Source organism: Ursus americanus, chromosome X (assembly GCF_024610735.1).
Source record: "Ursus americanus isolate L20-20 chromosome X, mUrsAme1.1.p, whole genome shotgun sequence".
Taxonomy (NCBI): Eukaryota; Metazoa; Chordata; class Mammalia; order Carnivora; family Ursidae; genus Ursus; species Ursus americanus.
In genome coordinates, this window is record NC_142164.1 from 105,798,135 (window position 1) to 105,816,314 (window position 18,180).

The window sequence follows — 18,180 nt, forward strand, 5'->3', positions numbered from 1 at the left end:
GATATATCAAATGAGTATAGCTTGTACTGCTTCCCCTAATACTCATTTTTATTCCAGTGTCTATCATTTCATCTGTTCTTCCATCTTCTTGTACGTCTATGGAATGACTTCTGAACTTACTGTTTGTCTTAAATCCAGATATGATCATTACAAGCAGGAAAAAATATCAATTTGTTTCTCCTAGTATAGTCATATTGAGCACCTACATATAAAAATTTATTTTATTTTTACAAATTATTTTTCCTTTGTATTACAATATAGTCATTACATCTCAATATGGTCATTACAGTGAATTTTTAAAAATTGTATTAGTAGGGAAGCTATATTATCTACGAGTTTTATTTCAGGAGACATTACATAAGGTACATACAGAGGGTACTAGGTCCTAAAGAAATGATGTAGGGAAAAAAGAATAAGGTAGATTACAATGTGTGGACTTTATTTGGATCCTGATTTAAGGAAAAAAACCTATAAAAATGTTTATGACATTTACAAAATGAGAAATTTGAACCACTAGATATTTAGTGATATAAAGAAATAAATTTTGGTGTGATAATTATGTTATTCAGTTGAGTGTATACGATGTGCATATTTTTAAGTCCTTACTTTTCAGAAATACATACCAGCCTTAATTTTTTGTGATCTCATTACTGGTGGATCACTAAGGAGAAAAATGTTATTGGATCTGTAGGTATTACTCTGCTATATTTACTTTCTGTGTGTACCGGTCACAAATATAAGAATAAAGTGACAAAGCAGCCGCATGTAAAAAAAAATCCCACAATTAGAAACCATTTTCTTTAAAAATTAGACACTTCTTAAAATCAATGCAGATGGAGATTCATGGTGTTACCATATTTAAAAGTCTATATCTCTACCAGACTATTTATTAAAAGTCTATTTCTATCAGACCACTTATTAACACAGGATGTCAATAATTATTTCAAGGAAAGTGATAAAATTCTCAAAAACATCCCCAAACAAAATTTTAATTCACATGGATTTTTTTTTTAAGATTTTATTTATTAATTCAACAGAGATAGAGACAGCCAGTGAGAGAGGGAACACAGCAGGGGGAGTGGGAGAGGAAGAAGCAGGCTCATAGTGGAGGAGCCTGATGTGGGGCTCGATCCCGTAACGCCGGGATCACGCCCTGAGCCGAAGGCAGATGCCCAACCGCTGTGCCACCCAGGCGCCCCTAATTCACATGGATTTTAAAAGATAATAAGTACTTTGGAAGAGGAAAAGTACTTTATATAATCAGTGGACAATAATACTAAGGCAACTTCAAAATAGCTGGTAATTACCGCAGTTCAGTTTTTTTTTTTGTTTTTTTTTGCCTATTATCCTGGGTATTGTGATAACTTTCATAAATAATGAGAGGCTTCAAATCATTCTCTCCACAAGCAAGAACAATGTAAGCTGTTTTTCCTTATTTTAAAACTTCCAGTCTAAAGCAAACTCACCTCAATTTCATTAAAGAAAAACAAAGAGAAATAAAAAAAATCATTTTCGTGTTTTTACTCTGAACGAATCCAACTTTTAAGTTCCTAAATACATGCTAGAATATATATTTTATATATACATGCAAAACCATGTGTATCATTTAAAATATAATGTAGATGGAATTTTACCTTTCATTACCAACTTTATAAATACTCAACTGATCAAACATCTTTAGCTCAACTTGACCACTCCATATTTTGCATTGACTTCACAATAGTTTTTGACTGATTATAATTAAATTTTCTTTAACACTTAAATTGCTTTTTTGATTCACTATGCTATCACATCATATCACAATCTGGTCTATGATAAAGGAGTTTCCAAACAAAACAAAACAATTTGGGGGGAATAATTACCATCTCGTAGGTAGGTAAGAGTTTCAAAGCGGTAGGCATGCACTGAATAAAATCTGCTGTTCAAAGAAACACTAATGAAATGCAGGTAGCAATGCTAACGACTGCTAAGTAAAGCTAAACAAAAGAATATAACAGAAGCCATTATTTCTAGTATAATGTAAAGCCATTTACAAACATCTATTATCAGACACCATGTAATTTTATTAATAATCCTTTTAGAACAAAACATCCACCCTCTGTACATGAGGATTCTCTTCCCCCTGGCCGCTTTCACTGGCTTAAGTACTATTCTGAGTGGAAACACCTCAGCACACAGCCACCCACCCACTGCACACACACACCCCCACACACCCCTCTAGAGGCCAAAAGGACCCAAGAACCATAGTCTACCTTACCACGCACTACAGAAGGTAGGTCTGGTGGAGTGGACATCCAGATCTTTGAAAGTAGTTCCAGGATTCCTCTCATTTCATATCTACCTCTGGTAGAACGGCAAGGTGAAAATATTGTATGTTTTGTAACCAGTTAGAAATCTATTCAAATTATACTGCTTCCACTATTTATTAATTCTTCAAAATATTTATTGAATACCTGCTAAATAAATTTTTGGGTATATAGAATAAGTCATTCAATGTTTCTAAGCAAAAGTGTCTTCATTTATAAAGCAATGATAATTCCAATCTTTCAGGGCTAGGCTAGGCATAAGATAATACAGAGAAAGCACCCAGCACAGTACATGGTATTAGTAAGTACTCAATAAATATTATGTATTAGAGTAGTTGTGCCTTTGAAGATTGCCAACAGAATGCAATCAATTCCTTAATTTAAAAAAAAGCTGGCATTTACCATGCACTTACTATGTACCAGGCATTGTTTTAAGTATACTACAACCCTATGAGGTAGGTAATACTTTCACCCTTATTTTACAAAAATGAAAAAACCTGGCAAGTTACTTAAATTCTCCCTCAAAAATCACACAGCTAGGAAGTAATAGAGTCTGGATATAACTAACCCAGGCATCTGATTCCAAAGTGCTCTTTATTATATCCTATACGGTGCCAATTTTTACAGGGTAGAAAATTTAGGAAATGTTTTAGAAGTCAAGTCTGGTATGGAAGTGCTATAACACTATATTGTACACCTGAAACTAACATTACACTATGTTAACTAACTGGAATTAAAATAAAAACTTAAAAAAAATAAAAGTCAAGTCTGAAGATAATTATGTAAAAACCTGAATTGTGTTCTTCACCCACTAAAGTATGAATCCAATTCAACAAAGAAAAAAAGAGTTGAGGTCCAACCTAATTCCATCACTGAACAGCTGTACAATCCCTGTTGAGCTGCTTAACTTCTCTGCACCTTACCTGTAAAATGGTGTCAATAACAGTTCCTTATTTTAAGGATTACTACTAATAATAGATGTGAAGTGCATAAGACCTTCCTAACTGTGGCAAATGAAGGGAAGAACCAAGCTGTATCACAGAACGTTTACAAAAATACTCCCCCCAAAATAATAAAAAACCATGATTCAAAGTATGCAGAAATTCTAACTAAAAATACAACTCACTTCTAGCTAGCATATTTTCAGTATGGAAATGGCTCCTGGCAGAGTACAGTACTTCAAACACCATGTCCTCCTGGGTCAAACAATTTCTTTCCAACCTTGTTTGCATTATTAGATTGATCAGCAAACTCTTCCTTCATATATTAAGAGTAAACTTCAATAAAAACCTACTGTAATTATCACAAATCCCAAATAAACGAGATCTGAATTAACATGTTTTTACCATAAATATACTTAAAGCATTATATCTAGAGACAGACTAGAAAGAAAAATTATCTACTCCTCAGTATTTCATAGAGAGAACTTCTCTCTGTGTGTGACAATTCAATATCAAACTGAAAGCCTCGGATCTGATAGCTAGAAGGCAAAGGAACAGTCTTTTCAATAAGAAAACCTAGGCCCCTGATTTAATGCGACAGTGATGTCAACAGAAACTGCCGTAAGACTCACCATGGCACTACTATGGAGGGAAATCAGGAAGGAGCAGCTAAGCCCTGCCATGCACATTGGTTCTTTACCACATTGAACTCAGAATTCACGTAGGTTCTGGCAAGTGGGAAGGAAAACTAGCAACTGCACTACATGTCTGTTTTGAGCTCCATTAACAAAAACTCTACAACATTTTCTCTTTTATATGTGTTTAACAGCTCAGTGGTTTGTTCTGAAAGCTTATAAATTAATTACATGAAATTAAAATATAAATTTTATGCTCAGCCAGGAAAAAAAAAAATCACAATGCCCCAGGACTATCAAACATTTTGAAAATAATGTGGATGGCTGAAAAATAAAAGTATATGAAATAAACTCCCATATATATGAAACATATAAATATATAATAATAATTCAGCTAATGTTGAATTTAATCATTCAGCATAATTACTTAAGGCCACCATTCTAAAGGTTTTTATTAATAAATCACATTATAAGTCTAACAACTTGCTAGAAAATAGATTCTTTCATAACCTTTGGTAAACAAGTTGAAAAAAGTAAAATCCAGGATTGAAGCCAGCCTTCCATTGATTTGTTGTAGATATTATTTGAGAAAACATGTTGCAAGCCCATTTTAAAAATAGCAGATGTAGCTGAAACAAAATAAAAAATCCAAACAAACAAAAAAAGGATATTGGGCAACACTTTAAAAGCAACTAACAACCTGGTTTCTTCTTATCTATACTTTATTAGAAGACTTTCCAACCTACCTAATCACAATACTTTCCAAGAACATTAATGTCAAGTAAATATAAAAGAGATAAGTGTGTTGGGATGCCTGGGTGATTCAGTTGGTTAACTGCCTGACTCTTGATTTTGGCTCAGGTCATGGTCTCAGGGTCCTGAGAGGAGCCCCAAGTAGGGCTCTGCACTCAGCGTGGAGCCTGCTTGAGAGTCTCTCTCCCTCTCCTTCTACCCCTTCTCTCTCTCTCCCTCTAAAAAAAAAATGGAGAGTGATAAGTGTGTAATACTTGATATTAATTATGCAATGTTTTTAAAAACATTTTAATATTGAAGTATAATTGACATGTTATATTAGTTTCAGGTGTACAACATAATGATTCAACAATTCTATACATTATGCAATGCTCACCACTATAATTATAGTCACTATCTGTCACCATAAAATGTTATTACAATATTACTGACTTCATTCCTTATACTGTACTTTTCATTTCCATGATTTACTTATTTTATAACTGGAAGTTTGTTCCTCTTAATCCCCATCACCTATTTTGCTTGTCCCCCATACTTCCCCTCCAACAATCACCAGTTTGTTCTCTGTATTTATGAGTTTGCGTGTTTTTGTTTGCTCTTTGTTTTCTAGATTCCACAAGTAAGTGAGATCATATGATATTTGTCTTTCTCTGTATGACTTATTTCACTTAACACAATATTCTCTAGGTCTATTCATGTTATCATAAATGGCAAAATCTCATTCTTTTTTATAGCTGAGTAATATTCCTGTGTGTGTCTGTGTGTATCACAACTTCTTTATACATTTATCTACTGATGGACACTTAGATTGCACCCATATCTTGGCTATTGTAAATAATGCTGCAATAAACATCAGGGCACATATATCTTTTCAAATAACTATTTTTGTTTTCTTTGGATAAACACTCAGTAGTGCATATAACAATGTTTTTATCTTGTCAACTATAATACATTAATGCCATTGTGAATTTTGTTATTCAATAAATCTTGGCTTTTATTTTATTTTTTTAAATCTTGGTTTTTAAAACAATTTTATGTTGTGACAAAGCATTTAACAGATGAACACAGGAAACTAAAATAGGAGGTACTGTACTTAGTAAAATGTAAGATTCAATAAATTTATGTAAATACCCAAAACACTTTCTTCCCTGAAATTGCAAAAGTAAGATCAAGTTAGTGAAAACTTTTATTAGAATTAATGATTGTAATTTAGGGCACCTGGGTGGCTCAGTCGTTAAGTGTCTGCCTTCAACTCAGGTCATGATCCTGGAGTCCTGGGATCAAGCCCCACATCGGGCTCCCTGCTCGGCGGGAAGCCTGCTTCTCCCTCTCCCACTCCCCCTGCTTGTGTTCCCTCTCTCACTGTCTCTCTCTGTCAAATAAATAAATAAAATCTTTAAAAAAAACGAATGATTGTAATTTAAATTGAAATCAAATTAAATACATCTTTAAAGTCTAAAAAATTCTATCATATTGAATAGTCATTTGTAGTTTAAATCAGGGCACAATTCCAACACATTGTTTTATAATACTAGCTAGAAAGATTAAGTCTGAAGGTGTTTTATTAAAAGTTAACAGATCTGCAAAAAGCTAAGTTAAAGTTTTAAAAATTTCACTTATTCTGATTTATACTGTAACCATTGGAAATTTGTGGGGAGACACTTACTTTATTAGAAAAATCTCCTATTACTTGCTACTTGCTTATCCAGCAACATGTAATTAACAAAAAAATCCATATGAGGCACATGTATTTAAAAAGTTACACTTCACAATAACTTGCTATGTAGGTTCTTAACAAGTGCCTCAAAAATTAGCCCAAATTTATATTTACTTTAAAAAGTTAAAATTCATTTTTCAATATCAGGAGGAATGGAAAATTATATAAGAAATGCTGATTTAAGACGAATTTTTAAATATCTTTGTTTTATTCCTGTTAATAAAAATATAAATTCAACATTAAATATAATAAAGATAATGGTTCTTATTAAATTAAAAAGCTATTTTTCCATTTTATCATCCAAATTAACAAACAAAAGATATTTTCTTTTGACAACAGAAAAATACATTTTAATTTCTTACATGGTTTTTTTTTTCTTTTATAAGAGGAGAAACTTTTTTTAAGATTTTTTAAAAAAATTATTTATTTGCCAGAGAAAGAGGGCGAGCACAAGCAGGGAGAGCAGCAGGCAGAGCAAGCAGAGGGAGAAGCAGGCTCCCCGCTGAGCAAGGAGCCTAATGCAGGACTCCATCCCAGGACCCCGGGATTATGACCTGAGTGGAAGGCAGATGCTTAACCGACTGAGCCACCCAGGTGTCCCTATTAGAGGAGAAACTTAAGGCTTTTTATCAATTTCACTCCACCATGCATTCCAAAATACATAGAGTTCTTTTAAAAACACTGAAATGAAGAAACAATTAGGAAATTTGTATGAAAAAAATAAATTCCTAAGAGGTATGTTCTAATTTTTTAAGTAATGTTTGCCTATAGTGTTGGTCTATTAATAATTTGACATCAGCAAATAGCATTTATAGCTTAAACACAGACGTGTTGTAGATTCATTGAAATTATTCACATTTCTTAATGAAATGAATCTAAACCATGATTTAGATCACTGAATTGACTAGAGTGCTACAACTATGAATTAAAGCAACCCCACTTCTACTGTATTCTGGCACACAATATACAACTTGGCACTGAAGTACCCATTAGAGCATTATAAGGGACTTTACATGCATTTTCATTTAGGAAAGCAGATTTGCTGACAGACCAGTAATTTGTGAATATTTATGTATTCCTTCCTTCAACAAATATTTCCTGAGTGCCTACTTTTCACCCGATACTTACTTATGCATTGTTATGCAAATAGGATGAGGTCCCTGCCCTGAACAAATAACCATAGAAATTAATGTAAAAATAAAACCGGCATATGGAATGAAGATACAAATGGTACCTGGAGAGCACACAACTGAGGATTTGATGTGACCTGTGGGATGGAGAAAGCTTTTCTGAAGCATAGGAGGGAGACTTGAGATCTGATGGATGAGTAGGACTTAACTGGGTGAAGAAAAGAGGCAAGAGAAACTGTATTAAGTGCAAAGGCCCAGTGGTAGGCAAAGACTGAAAGGCCAGTGTAACTAGTGCTAGGAGTAAGGCTTATTTCAGAGGCAAGAGCCAAACCTTTAACTTTATCCTAAAAACAATGAGAAGCCATTAAATTTTTTAAGCTGAGGGGGGTGAGAAGTGAGAGGACAGGATCAGATGAAAAACATTCTTAAGAAATTTATCCTGACTATAGGTTTATGGATCAAAAAGAAACAAACAAACAAAAAAGATGCTATAATTATCATGACCTTGACTCAAAAGATGATATTTTGTCCCTTTCAATAGGAGAAAAAGAGGAAGTACATGAATTTTACCTTTTCTAAACCCAAACCCGCACTTCTCAAATTTTTCCACTGATGTATCCATAATTGCTGAACAAAGTTTACTCATAACCCTGGAGGGTCTGGGAAACACAGCTTGAAACAGCTTGCTGCAGCCTAAAATTCCTATTAAGCCTCTGGCCTCATCTTTAAAATCATGCCAATTTGCTTTCTACACCATGAGTTTAATATCCAGGTTTATTTTAACACAAAAACAAAGTTTTACAATATTTAGCAAAAATCAACTCTTTGTCTTCTTTTGATCATTTAGCTCCCACAACCACAGAAATGTTCCATTTTGAGGAACACAAGCCTAAGCTATGCATGAAAACTGTGAATTCACTCACTGAATGTTATTCAACACAATGATCCTGTAGTGAAGACGACATTTGCTTTTCTTTAGCCAAGACACTAAACTATGACAAAATCTTAAAAAATAAAAAGCTTATGCTACATTTTTTTTTAAAAATTACTTCCTCTCCCTTCCCTTTCTTAAAGTACAGATGATCCATTTTTCTAGTACTCTTTATAGAAACTAATCCTTCATCTTTCACAATAAACCTTAAGTGGTGAGGTGCTGTAGGGAAGTCATACAGAAAGCTAAAAGTCATTAAAAACAAATTTAAGTCCTAATCTGAGATCACGCTGCTATACACGAAAATGATCATTTATCATTGTTTTAAGAACAACAGCAGTATTTTAAAAGCCTATCTTCATTTTTCATATAAGAATTTGGATGAGTAAAATTCTAGATATCCAACAACATAATGCTAATGATATAATCAATCTTCAAAATAACTCACTTTAACATTATTTCCAAATTATTCCTGAGAAACAGATTTGAAACAGCTGTACTAATTCAATACACATTCTTTGTGGGCTAATTTTTGGCAGCCAAAGTTTTATAATGTGGTATTTATTTAAACTCAGGACACGATGAGAGTTTTATTGTCTTTGTGAAATGCAGATTTGTTCTTGTACTTTTGTGCCACCTACTCATGGCTCCTCCCTCACTTTCCCTCTACTGCCCACCTCTCTCCTTCAACCAGACAAACCTAGACACAACCATACTGGTTAATCACCCATCTCAAACCCAAAGTCTCTTGCTGTACCTTTACATTTAGACTACATCCATCTTAGAATATGCTTAGTTAAATAAATTGTATAAAAAGTTGCTAAAACCCCACCTTCCCCATGGATTCCTTCCTGACTGATTAAAAGTACCATCTTGTCTTTCTACTGGTGCTCCTATACATAATGCAAACATTTTTTAAATTTAGCAAATGTTCTAGTTGGCACCTGTCTCTGTTTTGGCTTAGGTTTTTCAATGTCACTGCCATCCCTTACAGAGACTAATTTCCCCAAAGCAGAGAATAATTTATTTAAAACAATCCATTAAAGCCCCTTCCATGTAGAAGTACCGAGTAAATAATCTCTGAGCACCAGAATGTATCTACATAAATATACTCTTTTTTCCTAAAATGCACTAAATCATGAGTGTTACCTTAAGGAGTAAATGTTAATGACAGTATAAATAAAATGATGTTTCCTGTGCAAAGTCTACATACAGAAAAGGTAAATTTCTTCTTTGTGTGAAATGACAAGTATTGAGTTTCAAAAAATGTCAGATCAAGAGTAGGTGATTATTGGTGACTATCTAGTCATACTGCAATTGAGGAAAAAACCTTAATTTTTCAAAAGTGATAGGACCAGTTTGATCACAGAAGTTTAACATATTTTTTTCTTACAATGCATATTTCTCAAGTTTCTGCCAGAAAATTTTTCCTCTCTCTCTCTCTCTCAAGACAGTTTAACTCAAAATTTTGACATTTTCCTTCATCTTAATAAAATAAATTTCAACCTTAGCTCTAGATCCTATGGGGGGGGGTAAAAATATTTGAAAGCACTGTGCTTGTCAAAATTTCTTTATCTTATCAGATACATTCTCCTTTGTAGCATTTAACTTTTATAATAAATAGACCTTATTTCATCACTGCATTTTCCTCTTTTGTAGGGTTGTATGCAAAGTGATGGCTTTATCTTTGTTTTTTATACCTAAAATAATGTATTTCATTTTCTATCCTTAAGATGGCTGAGTCATCAGGACAGAAAGTAGAAGTCAGTGAATGGTTTTTTAAAGAAAATGGTTTAGAATAAATAGAAAAGAGCAAAGCAGTTAATTGTGGGATGGTTTGAGAAAAGGCTATCTTAAAAATTTAGATTTTAGGAATCATATTATAAGAATAGAAAGAGCTAAGTCACAGAGACCATAAGAGAAAGACTGTTGGTTGACTTTGAAAATAATAATTCATTTTATTTGATCAGGGAAGGGATTATAGATCACTGGAAAAAAAAATGTCATGAAGGGAGTTAGCTGCAGAAAATAACTTTATCTTAGTCATATGGATATTTTGAAGGAGTTTCAAAGTTGGAAAAAAGTGTGAGAAGAAAACTGGAATTATTGGGAGTGACACGGACAAAGAAAATTCATAATGAAATTAATAACAAGGGCCTGAAGTGTTCAGAAGTTTTTGCTATATTTCAGTGGGCAAAAAAGTAAACTCAAACAACTGCAGATTACAGAGTATTTCTATAAGGCCCTGCAAGTGAATAGGTAAGAGCCGATATATGATGTATTTTAGAGTAATACATTGAGCAAAAATTAGAAACCGTTACTGGCCTACTTTTCTACCTACAGCTTTCTCTAATAAAGGCTTTGCTTTTACACTAAAAAGCTTTACATTTTATAATTTTGTCAAAACTGCAAGAGGATTGAATGCAATTTCCTACTGAAAAAAATATTTCAAATGCTAAATGATGCATATTTAATTTTCTCAAAAAATATTTTTATATGATTAATTTTGAAGTTCTATATTTCCAAATAGCCTGAAGTACTATCAAGATATCTGGAATGTAACTGCTTATTTTACTGACTCCTGAGGAGTTCATATATTTACTGGAACTAACATTGACACTGTGTCACATCAATTTTTTATTGTTAGAAGAAAATTCAGTGAGTATTGGATTTTACAAATAGTGGAGTTGGGGGTGAGCAAAAAAATGCAAGTGTTTCCTTATATCTTTACTAATAATTAATATATAAATGTAATATTTGCCTCCCTCAAATACATTTTAATAAAAAAGATAAAAATGAATTGCAATGTATAAATGGTCCTTCATAAACAATTTTGAGTATATGCTACCAAAGCTTAATAATCTCATCAGCCCATTTTTTTTCCCTCATCTCCTTCTCTGCTGAGTTTCTATACCACTTATATAAATTGTCTGGAAGCATAAATATATGGCCATGCTATTTTTATAAGCTTAATGTCTCCTTTTCTGTTTAGTGAAAAGAAAAACACCCTAGAAAGAGCATAAAGTATGTGCCTTACTAAATGGAGTTATAACTATTTATGATTGTGACTAGCTGAAAGCATATGCTATATACTTTAAATGTTAAGGATGATGAAACTGTCACATTGGGAGCATACTTTGAAGAATTCCCACAATGTTGCAGTTGTTCAAAAGTCTCCTTCATTCTTTGTTACTGACTTTATAACACTATACATTATATAACACCAAAGGAAGTTTGGCCATTCCAAAGCTACAGCCTAAATTAGTTGACTTTTAAACATTACCGCATCTGAAGAAAGGGTGAAAAGTTTTTTTTTAATGTGTTTACTTATAAAGTTTATTTGGGGAAAAGAGTAAGGAGGAAAAATTAATTAAGGTAACAGTGTAATTACAAGTTGAGGAAATGTTCATTTCATCCAATTATTCTTCAAAATCTTGTTTTCTGTTACCATCTTAAATCAAATTTATATGAAGACTGTAGAAATTTCAGCAGTAAGCAGTTTGGGATTTGAAATATACAGATAATGACATCAGTTTTTCTCTTCCAGTCTAATGTGTACAAAGATACAAATTCTATCTTGGCTACTTGCTTGATCTTTTCAAATAGCTCTAAAATGAATCACCAACAGGTATGAAAATAAGTTATTCAACTTACAGAAAACAATCATTTAAAATCACAGCTAACAATGTTAGCCCAACTTCAAAGATGCTGCATTTTAGGCTAGAGAGATTTTTAAGGGACTGGAGAGATTTTTAAAGGACCACTGTACTAGAAATCTAATAATGTGTGTCAGAATATGTGTGTCATATGTTCTACTTGCTTCACCGGATCTAAACTGTAGAGAAAGAAGAAACTGCAAGATTATACTGGGAGGGTGGAGGTGAAGAAGATGGAGTATGCATCACTCACTACAAGCATCATGGGAATTTGTGAAGGTAATCAGACTCCCATGGAGCCAAGATAGCTTTCTGTTGAGTATTTCAGTAACAGACTCAAACCAAAGTAACCTTTTAGGAAAATTCAAAGAAAGGGCTTTAATTAAGCATTCCTGCTTCTTGCGTACAACCTGGCTCTTTCTTCCATGACTGAGAAACGGAGAAGACAGATGTTTGTTTCTGACAATCCAAAGGGGGTGGGGGTTGGTGGGAATCTAGGAAAGCGTAATTTCAATAGCAAATATGAAGAGAAGAAACAGAAAAGATAAGCCACTGCAGGACTTTGTCTTAGTCATGGCACCCATGGCACCTTAGCACAATGCACCGCACACAGGGGGGCAGTTGATAATTAATTCTACTTAATTCAATACACTCTCATGTGTACTGTGCTTTGCAGTTACGAAGCACTTTGCACATATTAGAAAAGAAAAAACTAATTAAATGAGTAATAAAGGAGCAAGTAAGGGAATAAAAGGAAAGCAAATGTATAAAGAAAAATCCGTAAGAAGAAGCAAGAGGCCAAAAAGGTTCGGAAAAGGAGGAAACAAAATTGAGTTTCTCTCTGTCGCTCTTAATCACTTCTAATCACCCCATCTTTCCTTCTAAAGTACCTGGAGCTTAGAAAGTCCTCCTGCTAAGCAAGCCCCCAGAAGGGGCTCCCTGCTCTTGGCAACACGCATTTTCACAAATGATAAGCCTTTGGCTCCTGACTAATCTACCTAGAGTTTGTGCCTAGCAATAACCACAAGCAAAGCTCTAACATCTCCCAAGTGTGGCCAGGAATCCTTTATTTCATCCCATCCATCCCTGTCAGCATTCCCCAAATCTTGGTAATCTTGGTGATGGGGGGAGGCAGTGGTCATGGCGGGGGGGGGGGGCGGGGATCCTCTACAAGACCCTTAACTCAAACAACAGAGGGAGATAGTGAGGCAGGAAAGCCCAGGGACTAAAGAAAAAGCCCACGTTTGCGACTAGGAGGGCGAGCGTCTACAACTGTGGTTATTAGAAATTGCCAGGGAAAAAAAGGGGCGAGCCTTCAAGATGGAAGAAATGAGGGGGCACTTGAATGCGCATCACCTTACACCTGGCGTCGAGCCCCAATAAAAAGCCATGAGGCCCAAAGCCTGAATGGGCGAGAAGAGGAGGCAAAGGCTGTGTGTGTGGGGAAACAGGGGTGTGTGGGGGGAAACAGGGGTTTGCGCAGGAGGGAGCCCACACATACCAGTGCGGATGCTGTCCCAGGGGAAGCATATTTTCCTCTCCCCCAAAGTAGCGCATCCCCCGAGCATCCTCAGCCCAAACTGGGGGAGTTCCCCGGATCCAAACCAGGGCAGCCGCGTCCTGACCCCATTATGTGGGCTTAAAAGTTGTAGGGAGAGTTGGCGCTGGAAAAGGCACCTGGCAGGGGCGGCCACCCGTGGGGGCGTTAGGTTTCCCAGGAACAAAGGGGCCCGGGAAGGAACGAGCAAAGGAGCAGGTCCCTGGGGTCTCCTCCCCGAGGGAAGAGACAAGGGTCGCCACGTCCTCCCGGCCTAGGGGCGCCGTGAGGAGCGGGGAGGAGACGAAATGTACCGGGATTCCGCGGCCCGCCTTCTAACACTATCCGGCAGCGCCGGCAACCCCCGCGCTCTCCGCGCCCCTCTCTAGCTGGGGAGCCAGCACCGAAGACAATAGGAGATCGGGATCCTGAGCCCCCGCCTGCCCCGGAGGACCCCCGCCTCCCCCCCTGCCGCACCACGATCAGCCAGTGGAAGCCCCGATGGCGGGCTCGGCCGCGGTAGGCGCCCCTTCCCTCTAGCGCGCCGGTGCCCGGCGCCCCAGGACCGCCTCGCCCTCCGCACAGCGGGCATTACCTTTCATCCAGTCCACTACTTGACTCGGAGACCATTTGCTCACGGGTTCCATGATCAGAGCCATGGGCACGGGGTCGCTACCGCGCGGGGCACGGAGATCAGACACAAAACGAACTCGGTAGCCCGAGACGCCCTCAGGTGGGGTCCCTTGCTGGCTGCTGCCTTGCTGGGCGGGTGGCGAGAAGACGGCTTTTGTGTGTCGGGTCTTGCGGCTGCAGTGTCTCTTAGAAAAAAGCGGACAGCAGCGGCGGGAGCGGCGACGGGGAGAGAAACGCTCTGGGGTCGCGGCTTGGTGCGGACTCTCTGCTCGCTCCCCGCAGAGGTGGCTGCTGCTGTTGCTCCGCCACTCTGCTCGGGTCTCCGTCCCTCCAGGGCTTCAGTTCATGGCTTGCAGTGCCGAGGGTCGAGCCGCTGAGAAAAGGAGCCGCCGCCGCACGCTCGCAACCAACTTGCCCGCTTGCCTCGCACGCGGGAGTGAAGCCCGGGGCACCACAAGCTGCCCGGCGGAAATGACGAGGGGCCTCCTGCCACCCAAAATATCTCTCCGCAGCCCTCGGGTGCGGGGCGCGCGCGCCACAAGCCCCCCGCCCGCTCGCTGCCGCGCGGTCCCGCCCCCGGGGCCGACGGCAGGCGCGCCAGGCGCGTGCGCGTGCGCGCTCCGGCACGAGGCCCGAGCCCGGGGTCTGCCTGTCTGTCAGGCAGGTGCGAGCAGCTCACAGCTTCGCCTTCCCGCCCGGCGAGCCGTCCCGGGATAGAGGCGCTCTAGGGGCGTGTGCGCAGCGGTGTCGGCGCGAGTCCCTGGCCCGGGTCAGTCAGTTGCCGGCGGCTCGGAGGGGCCTCTGAGCGGACGTGGCGGCTGCGGGACGGGTTGCCCACCAGTTGAACGCTGAATGCTCAGGCGGCTGAGGAGGTACCTGTGGCCCCGCCGCCAAGGGGAGGGGGACACCGCCGAGCGCGGGGGTTACAGCGAGAACCGGGCTTTCCTCGCTCATGCCCTCCCCGCGGCTGAGTGGGCTTCCGAGGTGATTCCCGAGCCCCGTGCACGCTTGCGGAGACGTGGGCGTGGAATGCCGCGAACGGGAACCGGCTCCGCCAGCCAGAAACGCAGGCAGCGATGACGAGGCAGGACGGCCAGTGCTGTCGGACCGCTTCTGGCGGTGCCCCGGGGCTGGGAAGTCGGCGTGGAGCCTGGAACCTGCAAGTGCCGGTCGTGGTGATACCGAGACAGGTTCGGCCCCACGTGCCTTTTGAAGGGCTCAGTGTCGGATTTTCGGCCACTCCTTCAAAGCCGAGAGTGCCCAGTACCTATTTTAGGGGATGTCCTTTTGTTTTCAGATAATCTTATATAAGAACTGAGGGGTAACACTGGGATTTAAAACGAGTGACGAATTGTAAACATGATCCTTCAAAACTCATGTTCTTCAGAAATCTTACAAAGGCTACTGTGCAACGCTTAGTAAAAGACAGTTTGTCTAATAGGCTTCACTTTAAACGACAAATAATCCTAGAAAGTATAGATGCAAACTCTCTACCACCATTAAAGATGTTTTCTCTTTGTCATTCTTAAACAGCCCTGTTGAGTAAAAGAGAAAACTCATTTTATTTCTGTAACCATTTCAATAATGTCACTTGGTTTTGCCAGTTCCTGCAGTGACCCATTTTCTCTACTTCTATTGCATGAGCTGCAGAACTGCCACTTTTTTCAACTGATTGAGTTGACATCCACCCCCCCACCACACCCAAAAAGAACTGAAACCACAGTAGTTAAAATATTTTGAAGTTTTCAGGCTAGCGATACAAACCAAGTAAAACTTAAGATGGCCTGTCTGTAGGCTTGTTTATTTTTCTAATAATCCAAACTTAAAAGTACATGGGAAGAAATTTAGGTTATCTAGACAAGTGTAGGTTCAGAGGATACTGGTATAGCACCTTCCATTCATCCAGATCATGGCTGTGATTTACAGTTTTTTCTTAGCTAATCAGGTGTGAAAGGCATTTTGGAGTGCTTACATTCCAATGGCATCTCAGAACACTGTATCAGTATTTTCTAGAAAAGATAATTTTTAGCATCAGTAATTTATAGACTAGCTTTATGTTCATAAATGGAATGGATGCAAATCCATTGTGAATCATTAGAGGTTACAGTCATAGGAGATGTTAAAAGTAATTTTATCAAAATAATACTGCTAATAATAACAATGAACATTTATTGAGCAATGTGCTAAGTATGTTACATACATTTTATCCTCAAACACTGTCATTAGCCACATTTTACAGATAAGAAAACCTTGGCTATCATATTCACTTCCTATTCCCAGAGCCTATTACACATTGTTCAATAAATGTTGAATAAACTAATGAATAAGGCTTAAAGAGGGTAAGGAATTTGAGGTCATGCATGATTGTAATACTAAGTTAAGGTGATTTCAGAATATGAGCTTTTAAGAATAGTAAGAAGATTTATATCAGTATCGTAAAATTAACAGTACTTTGGAAGGGGAAGGTCCACTGAATGTTAACTGAATATGTCTCATCAGAAAGCTAACTACAAAGGAGTCTGACAGTCACCGTGAGTGTTCCTGACCAGCAACTGTGAGAATGTAGGAAGTGACCAAATTTGGCTGAAACACCAAACTGCATACTCTGACCGGGCTTGCATGACAAGCAACCAGACTATATATTACAAGCAAGTTTAGAGTGAGATTTTGTTTGCATAATGAATAAAATATCAATCAAAACAAATGCCAAAGATCAGGGTACAGTAAAATTAAAAAGATACATATTTCATGAAAGGGTTGGTACCAAAAAAGATGAAAGAAAAAGATCCCAGGGAGAAAGGATTTTAAGGAAGACCCTACATCAGATCTAAGTTGTATATATTCTCCTATTTATGTTACAGCAAGGAATTTATTTAGTCTAATCACCTGAGATAACTAAAATAATTCTAAGAACTAAGAATGAGCGAAAATGTTGGTGTGGACTTACACTATCTTACAGAGTTCACCAAGGCCTTAGGTATTTGTCCTAAGTTCTCCTCCTTGAGGTTTCCCTTACAAAACATACAAAAAATAAAAAATTTGCCTTTGATTTTGACAATGTGATAGGCATTCATTATTTCATTTAATTAGTTCAGAGCATAACGGGCTATTCAAATATCGTTAATGTAGAGAGAAGAAAAAGGATTAAATCATCATTGCCTTCTCCTTTTTATTCTTAACTCCAAATGACTCATCTGAATCTTTCCTGCACTTTTCTTTCCACAACCTTTCACATAAACTAGCTTTTATATTCTTCTGCCTATTGTTCAAAATGTTAATGTCTTGCCCCATGTTTGTAAGTATAATATAATGTGATTACATACAAACTGTGGCAGCCTAACTCTGCCTTCTCTTAGTGCACAATACAATTACAAAGATTAGGGGAAAAGCTATATTGTCATAAAATATACATCAAAACATTATGTACTAAATGATATGATATCGTACATACTTCAACAGCCTAGACACAAAAGCCAAACTGATTCTTTGGAAACAAACTTGGATTCTTTTTGGAAGCAGGCAGAGGGTAAATACTAAGTTAATTAAATTAATTGGAGACCTAAAACTTGTGAGTTGTTTGCAACCATATCCAAACAGATCATTTTAAATAACATTTTAATCCAATTGTTATAGTTTTGCTTTTTATTCTTCTCCCTCTAGATTTCAATAAAAAATTAAAATCTCTTGACCAAAATATTTTCAGTTAAGATTTTATAGTATATGTAATGAGTCTAAGTACTTGAGATGTGGAATTTCCAAAGGTCCTCTGACTGGAATTTAGGTGATTAATGGTTCAGACTCTTAGGGTTTGAGTCAGATAAGGAGGAAGCCCTCCACTGGAAGGATCTTTGGGGCCATAGAAAGGAGTAAATTATGTGAATGTTTCTTCTGGAGCTATAAAATGAATATCTCTAACCTCCACATTTTCCAACCTAGGTTAT

General features: G+C 37.8%; 1 protein-coding gene across 5 annotated transcripts in view; it reads right to left on the minus strand.

Annotated features, from left to right (window-relative positions):
- The window catches only part of CNKSR2 (connector enhancer of kinase suppressor of Ras 2), a 255,489-nt gene extending 240,262 nt beyond the window's left edge, over positions 1-15,227 (minus strand). For all 5 annotated transcript variants that reach the window (XM_087860268.1, XM_087860267.1, XM_045804992.2 and 2 more), the window contains exon 1: positions 14,202-15,227. In XM_087860268.1, the coding sequence (XP_087716394.1) occupies positions 14,202-14,265 (64 nt within the window). In that variant the 5' untranslated portion in view covers positions 14,266-15,227. The remainder of the gene's footprint in view (positions 1-14,201) is intronic.
- Between the last annotated feature and the right edge of the window lie 2,953 nt (positions 15,228-18,180).